We start from the raw sequence: 9591 nt of genomic DNA, 5'->3' as shown, positions 1-9591 counted from the left end.
CTTACATGTCAGACCAAAGGAGCTGATATTGCATGTTTGCATTCATAAGATATTGTCTCTGGAAGCTAGGTTGAGGGTTGTCCTGGGCTCTTTGATGAGTGACTATAGCTAGCTACAGACAAGTGTGCTTGTCAAGATGCCCTTGACTCAGCTTCCGCTGTTCTGAGATCAATTATGATATTGCACACATTATTAGGCACGTGCACAGACATGCGGAAACTGTACTTGCGCATTAGAAAATTACTATAATGATGATAACCCAAAAATTTTTTGATATTTAGATATTATTTCTCTATACTGCATATTTGATATGTTTACTGTCAGTTCAAATAATTAATCCTAATACGTCTTCAGCCAGGAAGGATAGCAGAAAGGTGAAAGTCCAGGCAGAGTGCAGCAAGATGCAAGTTAGGAAAGGCAGCACAAGGCAGTTCTTTGGCTCTGCTTGCCTATCTGTAAAAGTCACCAGATGCCACTGTTCACACTGTATGATTGCTGTCTGACTAAGATGATGGAAATGTTGGACATTGTTGTAGCTGCAAAATTTGCAACAGCCTCACGAATCATTTGAGACCTCCTAATAGACCTGCAGGCAGTGTGTAACCACATACACAAGAAGCACTGTAGTGTAACCTGACAATCACTGTTTTCTATTTTTCCTTTAGTCCTGAAGCTTTTCGCAGAGCATGGTGAATGTACATTGTATATGGCTGACTTGTACACAAACCATCAACCAGCTCCAACCATGTTTTACTATCTTCATAAAGCTGTTATATAAGCCTCAATTAAGATGGACGGCCTCAAGCCCTTTACACACAAAGACACATCTGGAGACAAACACATTGGTCTAGAAAGTGATGGATGTTTTATATTTTTCAGACTTATTCTACACATGCATGTTAGATGTTGTTGTGAAATAAATATATCCAGTAAACAGATAATACTGAAAAAATTATATGAATTGATGAAATGATATAAAAGATATAATTTAACCAGTTCATTAATCAGTATAAAGTTCCTGTTTTTCTCATCATCACATTGTGCTCTCAGTGCTGAAGTAGCCCGGTTGTCCTCCTTCTGCTTGACTGAGCACAGTCAGACACCTGTCGTCAGTGGATTTTGGCTCAGCCTGTTCACAGTTGCTGTCATTTCCACCAGTGGTCATTCCTCTTTTAGAGGGCAAGGCAGCAGCAGTACATTTCAAGGACTCGGTTATCACTGTGTTACTTTCCTTGTCTGACAGCACTGTGGCTTTGCGGTTGCAGCTTCTCATTCCCTTGCGGAAGCGTATGGTGAACAGACCGTAGATGATGGGGTCCAGGCAGGCGTTGAAAAGACCAAAGATGAACAGGATGTGGGTAAGGGAGTGAGAGACTTTCCCCTCCAGGTCATCTGGGAAGAACCAGTACCACAAACCCAGCAGGTAGTATGGAGTCCAGCAGACTATGAAGCATATCACTATAACGATGCTCATTTTCAGAGTTCTCATTCGTGCTTTGGGGATGTTGTTCTTTGAACAACGTAGATGTGGCTCATTGGAGGACACTAGAGAAGAGAAAAAGAGTCAGGTATTAGTGGATAATAAGTGCAGAAAATGTAGATCTTTTTCTGATCCACTTGTCTATGTCAACCTTACACTGCCTCAGCAAAGGACTCACAGCTTTTCTTTGTCATCCGCTTTGAGATCTGGATGAAGATCCTGGTGTAGCAGACAATCATTATGACCAGTGGCAGCAGGAAGAGGCAGCAAAAGGTAAACATGTTGTAGGCAGTTTCCTGCCAGTGAGTGACAAAGCTCCCCCTTGTGGTGCACTGTGTGAAGTTGGCTGGATACGTGATGGTCACATTGTGGAAAATGAACAACTGTGGATTTAGAAATAAAATCATGTTAGGATAGCTTTTCGGTGGCAGCAGTTGCCATCCAGTATTTTCTTGGTCCTGTCTGTCTGGTACAGGTGAGATGTAAGGATTAAAGCATTATGTAGTACTGATATTCCAGTGGTTTGACCAAATAGCCCAGTGTCCCACAGAATTATGTTCATGTAGGTCGCATTATTTACTGGCAGTATTCAAAGCCATTTAGTAATGTGTCCTTTATTTAACATGGCAAAAACTAAAGGAGTGGAGGTGGATGATAGGTGTTTTACACATTTAACTTTGATGCTTGTGAGTTCGTATCCCATCTCAAACAAGCAACTGACAGTAAAATCCTGTGGTTGTCCAATCATAGCTTAATATCCATAACTATGAAGACCAAGGTCATTTAGTTAAATATTTCCCCACTGTGTGGAAGCTACTCTTGGATGCTGCAGACTTTAGGCTAACGTTAGAAGCTCTGTCCTGCTGTTTAATGGATTTGTGTACGGTTATACTTCAGCAACCCCAGCCGAACTCATTACCAGAGATAGCATTTGCGAGACACATTGGTTAGTCCCCCCATTCAAAAAGCAATTTCTCTTGTGTTCCTTTCTCTCTTGTATTCTTGTGTCTGTCTCTGTTTTTTCCTCCTCATACTTATAATACTAGAATTACTCTCTCCACACTAAAGTGCAAGGACAATGTTGTTTCTTAATTTGTCTTCTACATGGATCATGGTTTACTCTCTTCCTCCCTCTCTCCTGCTCTCTTTTGCTCAGTGTGTCTTATGTTTAGTTATTCCTCTGCCTCCTTTAGTAATAATGACACATCTAATGAAAGTTGTTTCCCTGCAGCTCCTGAGTAGCCGGAAAACCAGAGCAGCAAGGTGACTGCGTGACAAGGTCTTGGAACTTAATGATACATTGATTATTTTTTACATCAATGTGTTTTTGACCAACTAAAGAGTTTAATTAGCTAGCTATCTGTTTAAATCTGCTTGTGACAATTGGTGTTTCTGCTAGCAGAATTGGCATTTGCAGGAAAGAAATGAGAAGCAGATTTTGAAAACATCTGTCTGAAATTCAGGGCTCATTGCTTCAAATCTTACTAAGAATTTTGAGCCACTGTTGTCACTGTAAACTGTGTATGTGCTGAATGGAAACCCCGACAAGCGTAGCAACAAGCAGTCAGCACTGACTTTCTTATGTTTAAGATGATTTTTCTCTAACTCTTAACCATTTTTGGTGTCCTACCCATAACCATAATTCATTTCTTAATTAATTAATTAATTAATTGATTATTTTGTCTATAACATGTCCAGAAATAGTGAAAAAATGTTATAAAACATTGTAATTTCCCATATCTCAAACTGACATGTACATGATATTCTGTCTGACTAACCAATCGATCACCTAATCATTTCAGCTCTTATATTATTGTATTTGCTATCTGTGGATATTGTACAAATCGTAGATTTAAAAACACTGGTATTGAACATTTAAAACTTTTGTGACCCACTCCTTTGGAGAATCATCATCAAAATTCTCTGTGGTGAGTGGGTTTCACCGTGTCATCACACTCCTGCTGTTTTCTCATAACACGATCAACAGTGTTACACGCTATGCAGCCAAATATCTTAATGGTTACAGTGAAGCATCTATGCTGGCAGGATTAGGGATTCCCATCCTTGTGTTAGTCAGTGATAGAGCCACTAATCCCTAACACCAAGACCATTTGGGGCCCCTAAATCATGCAGCAAGGTTTTTCCTGCATCAAAGAAGAATTTCAAGAATTTTCCATACAATTTATGTAGAGAAGTATGTAAACAGAGAGAATGATGAAACATGTGTAAGTAATTGTTTCAAGGTAAATGTAAAACTAAATTATAATTTCCTTTAGCATGTGTAGTTATTAGACTGAGCTAATATATGTAAATCCAGAACCTGCTCACTGGAATACTGTATGGAGCATGGAGGAGAGGTTTCAGTTGTACAAGGAAAAGCTTAACACAAGAGACAGATCAGTTCTCCCCATCTTATAATTCAGCACTTCTCTCTGAATCTTTCTGTTTAACTGAACCAAACAATCTGTAATCACCAGTCTTGTCAAACCACAGCATCTGGCCTTACCTGAGGGACTGAGAACAAGGCGCTCATAGTCCACGCCACCATCAGCATGACCCTGTTCCTTCTCCGGGCCATGCTAATGGCCAGAGGGTTGAGGATAGCTGACTGTCTGTCCAGACTAATCACCACTGTGACAAAGGCACAGGAGTACATGGCCTGTAGTTTGAGGAACATCAAGAATCTGCAGGCCAAGTCGCCAGCCAGCCACTGCACTGTGATGTTCCACACAGCATCCACGGGCATCACGATGAAGGTAACCAAGAGATCGGCTGCAGTCAAGTTGATTATCAGCACTCTGACGTGGGATTTGCGCTTGTGGCCGTTGGCGGCCCACAGCACAGCCAAATTGCAGAAAGTGGAAATGCCACACAGGATAAAGGTAATGATCACTCTGACTTTGGCTGCTGTGGAAAAGGTAGGCAGCTGCAGCGCTCCGTCCGTTGATGTCCAGTTACAGTGGGGAGCCAGCCAGTCACAGCTGGCATTGAGGTCAAATCTGGCGTTCTGCTGATACATGATGACCGGAGGAGCACAGCAGGAGGAGGTGTTCATTTTCTGACCCTCACCAATGAGGCAGCATTTTGTTCTGCTACATGGAGGCTGGTGGTGGAAAAGGGGAGATGAGGCAAATAAATTTGTCAATGAGTCTTATGTATGAAGTTGATATTAAAGATTCATCTGTCTGGATTTCAATAAGAAGACTAGTTCAATGAGTAACACAGTGTCAGACAGAGAGGGAGCAGTCTGCTGGGTAGGGCGCATAACTCTGATGCTCACTGAGGTGGAAAGATGCTATGATTGCCTCCAACAATGTGCAGAGGCGGGTCTCCAAACTGCTGAATTTGCAGCATCACCAACAGAAACACCTGACAACCCATCAGGTTAATTACATCTCAATGATAATAAATCCTCTTATTAGACAAAAAAGTAGGGTAGGATAATCGGTTTAAACAAGTTCCACTCATGTCTCTTTTCTATGGGAAGCCTTAGTCTGGTATGTAGAATACATACTTTCCCATATATCAAGCTATTTTAGAGAAGTAGTGAAAATTGCAATAAATAAAAGCTATAATAGGTTCAGTTTTGCATGATAAGGTATCAGGTTGTAACAGTGGAGAGAAAATGTGGTCCTCCAATTATACAAAGATATATATCAGCAGTTTAGACCTGCAGCTGATGGCAAATTTAAATAAGTAGCCTATGTTAATATCGTGAATTATAATTGGTTTATCGGTTTAAAATTCACGGATGACCCTCAAAACAACGGTACCAACAACATACATCACCTATAGACATAACTGTCTGATTGTACAGAATGTTTTTCTGTATTGACAATAAAGCAAAATAGCCTACATGTACTAATATATAGGCTAAATACAAGAAATCCCTACAGCAGACTTACATTGATGCCCGTGTAGAGAGTGATCAAACAAAGTGAAATCCTCTTTACAAAAGTCCCAGACCCCATTGAGTCCCCATCTCCCCGCTAGACTCCGTACTGACTGACTTTCTAGAGAGTGTCAGTCAGTCTGAAGAAGAGTGTCCAGTCCTCCCCTATATACAGCCTATGGTCTTCCCTCGCAGCTTGATCACACTGAGCCTTTTTCACATGCATTTTGTAGCCTGCCCCCTTCGCTGTGCGCGTCAGTCTCTCTGTGGGCGCGGCTACGAGCGTCTCGGGAATCTCTTCAGTTTTTCCGACGTTTACCCCGCCGGAGTAAACGCTAAGAGACATGGCCGCGCTTAATGGAACCGTTTTCATCCAGACTGACCCAAACCTGCTCTTATTAACTGCATTGATTATGAGTGTCCACAATAACAAGATAATGTACAAAATAAGTGAATGCCTAATGTTTACTTTTTCTTTACATTGTATCACAGAGCTGTTATTTTGTGGTGTTTGTGGCATTAGAGTGAAGCATTATATTGAATATATTCTTATTTTGTCCACTTCATTCTGTGTCAATGCCCTCCTATTGGCCAATACAGTGTTGTATTATCTTGCATTCCTTACCAAACCTGTACACAGAGTCTTTCCTACATATGTACAACTTACAACATTGAAGGCTTCCTTCAGCCAAATCACATGAGGTAAATAAATATGTATTTCTCTCTTTCCACTACTGATATTTGACCCTGCAGATAGGTTTGATCGGGGATGGCATCTCATTGTGGTGGTTAAAGCATGAAAAATGACCTTTTTTTCTTTTATTTTGTGTGAAATAGGCTTTTAAGTACCCCGCAGGAACTTGAATGCTCTGACCACCGCAGTCTTTCTGCAAGCTTTACCCATGTTCCTACACTAGAAACTGAATTCATTGTTGATGCTATATAAATAGCTAAATTTAATCTACTTAGGTCTTTTATTGTTGCACCAGTTCCATAAGTCCTGGCTTTAAGAAAAGTATAAATGTGTTTTCTGCACTTCTGGAAGAACAACATTTAAAGCTGCTATCATCAATATTTTTATAGTCCGACTGATACTGGTCTGGCTTTACTGAGATGGAGAAACCTACAATCTGCTGAAGGGCTCCAGCTGGACTCCAAACAGGCTTTTCTTCTCCTACATGTCAAAGTAACTTGATGGCTACATAATGTTACACGTCTGTTTTCTTTAGTGACTGGCTACTGTAGGTACGATAACATTAGCTAACTTGCTGTTACCGATATTACAAATGGTTTCGGCAAATGTTGCTATCGTTAGCTGGCTAACTGTCAACATTCCTGTGGAGCATACAGTATCATGGCAATGCTAGCGTGGGCTGATGGTTGTGTGGTTTTTGTTGTATGCAGGGTAACTTTATTCAGTTGAGCTTCTTGTTGTGTGTTTAGTGTTTGTCTTCACTGTGTTCACTGAGTGTGTTCACTGAGCTTCTTCACACCTCGCTAACTGAGAACGTGAAGGGAGGGGAGGAGGGTTGTGGCCGAACGGAGGCCGGAAGTGTGGTCGACGAAGCATTTTTATTGGTCTGAGATGCTGGTGGTCTGGTGCGACATCTAGTGGCAGTGACGATCGTTTACTGAACCTTTAACAATTACTCACATGACGTTTTAGCATCTTTCAGCACATTGTTTTCGTTGTCCAGCCAGCAACTTTACTGTTCTGGTTCATCCTCACTGCTGTCATCACCTCTCATGCTGAATCCTGGTGCAGCAGGCAGTTGTTTCAGCAAGTGAATATTCTAAAATAGAAAGAGAAAAATGTAACAATGACCCAAGCAGTCATATGTTATAGATTTGTATGTGATAACGCACGCACACACACACACACACACACACACACACACACACACACACACAAGAAGTGGTCACCAATGTCTTGTTTCACACACATAGTACTCCCTCTCATGACAGCTTCTCTACACATTATTGTAAAATTGCAAACATCCTATAGGGTCGGTCGTTACAGCACACTATAAAACACCTACACTATACACTCCTGTTTTCTTCACCATGTCAGCAGTGATGGAGGAATAATCTGAGCTCTTTATAGGAAGTAACAAAAGAACCCTTATTTGTGTTTTCCCTACAGGCGCTGGAGAAAAAAAAAAGGATTTGGAAGAAAATAGAAAAGATTAAAAGACTTTACTGATACTATGACTGTCAGGAGTTGGAGATTTAGCATAATATTAACAAGTATTGATGTAGGACATGTTGTTTTGATATTAAATGTAATGCTCACCCAAATTTTTAAACCTAAAGTTGGACATGAAGCACAAATTTGCTGAACCAAAAACAATAATGAGCTAAATGAAATCCAATAAATTAATCAAACGCATATTTGAAAATATTTTATTTTTCCTCTCCACCTATTAGACAATAGAGAGGGAAGATTGACAGAAAAGATGTTGAGACAGAATGACATTGTGGGAAAGGTTATGACCTCAATCCAAGCCAACAGTCCATGACGTAAACTGCTGTCACAGGGTGATTATTTTAACAGCATGATAAGGTATCAGGTTGTAACAGAGGAGAGAAAAGCATCTGTTCATTCCAGTCTGACCACCGACAGTTGCAAAACATGAGATAAAGTGGTGGTGATGCATGTAAGAAAGCAATTTGGTTTGAATCTATAAGGACCTGGATCAGGTGTCATTCAGCCTTTGCTGTATCTCATAATGTGAAAAAGTACTGATATGTTTGTTAAAAGTATTCTTGCTATCCATATGAGAAACTAACATAAACAACAGGAAGTTTTTACATAACTTCACTCATAAAACTTTTATCAAACCACCATCTATGCTATTCAGCTGATTCAGTTACATAATAATGATAAACACTGTTTTTCTTTTCAAAGACTAAAAAGAAATAGGAGGCTAAACAGTGCCAGTCACTGCTCTGTGTTTGGTATAAAGTCTTGAGAAATTCAAATGAGAGATTTAATTAAAACGTGCTATCGTTCATGTAGCTGAAATCAATTATTTGACATAATCACTACAAATTAGATGGAAAAGGCCCATAATAAATATGAAAAATCAAAGTATGTTTTAATTAGAAAAAACTGGACACTGGGCAGTGACCATGTAGAAGAGAAAACAGACATACTGTTGATATGTCGTTGCTTTACCTGTCAGCCGCACATTCTCCTCTCCAGTCTCCAGTGGTGGATTATCAGCTGGGCAAAGTGATGGAGCAGCTGATTGGTGCAGGCTATTGGTTTATGCAGATGTTAGACTCTGGGCTATTGTCCAAAGAGACTATGACCTTCCCAGCTCCACAGCCATCAGACTCATTTTCAGGTTAATCCACAGTAATTGTGCTGCTTGTATTGAGGTTAAGTATTATTATCATTCATTGCTTCACTGTGATCCAGCCTAACCCCCCCCCCCCCCCCCCCCCCCCCCCCCCCCCCGCACCAGGCTCGTTCTGTCTTACCTTTTAGTATCCTGGACTCATGACACCTCCTGACCTGCTGCTTATACAACAGATGGCGGCAACCAACTGTCTCCTGTTTTTCTCTTGAAGCCAGGATAATGCTGGGTGTACTGTTCTTACATTATGGCAACTTGTTATAAATTAATGTATAAGCTCAGTGGTCAAAACTGTATTGTGTTGCCAAAATAAAATAAAAAAAATCATTAATTATTGTCTTCTCGTCTGTCTTTATGTCAGCTCATTCTTTGGTATCGTTTTATTCAAAAACCATTACAGAGCAAACTGAAATCACGAAGCAGACGTACCCACAGCCATATATTGCGGTATCTGCTTGCGACTCCCGCTCGTACGCACTGATACGTTAAAGACAAGCCTTCAAGCTTAACTGTTCCTCTGTTCTGAAAGCTTATTTTTGTTGGTATACATCACCTGTTTTAATATTGCTTTGTTTGCCAGATTTATATTTTTGCATTGTCTTGTAACTATTATACTGCAAGGTTTCCCTTAACAAAAGAGGTTTTCCAGATCTCAGGACTGTTAGGCTACCATGGTCTAAATAAAAGTCAAGGTAAAAAAAAATATAGGTAAAATTAACAGAATGCCTCTAGTGTCTCTGCAGTAGTCATGTTGAACCTAAAGGCAAAGTATCATGCTGTACTTTTGCAAAAAGCACAGATCAAGGTCATCTCATCATATACTGCCCTTATTACACTCCGCATCCTCCATCTCTTTT

General features: G+C 40.4%; 1 protein-coding gene across 1 annotated transcript; it reads right to left on the bottom strand.

The window, feature by feature from the left end:
* Nucleotides 1-1033: 1033 nt before the first annotated feature.
* Nucleotides 1034-4535, bottom strand: LOC111219290 (putative gonadotropin-releasing hormone II receptor). Its single transcript, XM_022741922.1, has 3 exons — nt 3987-4535; nt 1659-1863; nt 1034-1545 (listed from the first exon to the last, which is right to left on the bottom strand). The coding sequence occupies exons 1-3, from the start codon at nt 4533-4535 to the stop codon at nt 1034-1036; spliced, it is 1266 nt and encodes a 421-aa protein (XP_022597643.1).
* Between the last annotated feature and the right edge of the window lie 5056 nt (nt 4536-9591).

Source organism: Seriola dumerili, unplaced genomic scaffold, assembly GCF_002260705.1.
Source record: "Seriola dumerili isolate Sdu_G_001 unplaced genomic scaffold, Sdu_1.0 BDQW01000003.1, whole genome shotgun sequence".
NCBI classification, from domain to species: Eukaryota; Metazoa; Chordata; class Actinopteri; order Carangiformes; family Carangidae; genus Seriola; species Seriola dumerili.
Note: the sequence above shows the minus strand (reverse complement) of the source record. Positions and strands in the feature narration are given on the sequence as shown.

What these genes read in the sequence shown, in the direction of transcription:
- LOC111219290 (XM_022741922.1), bottom strand. Translation starts at nt 4,535, where the DNA reads ATGAACACCTCCTCCTGCTGTGCTCCTCCGGTCATCATGTATCAGCAG. An exon ending in CCTTGTTCTCAGTCCCTCAG is followed by an intron (nt 1,864 to 3,986) that starts GTAAGGCCAGAT and finishes CTAAATCCACAG; the next exon opens with TTGTTCATTTTCCACAATGT. An exon ending in GCGGATGACAAAGAAAAGCT is followed by an intron (nt 1,546 to 1,658) that starts GTGAGTCCTTTG and finishes TCTCTTCTCTAG; the next exon opens with TGTCCTCCAATGAGCCACAT.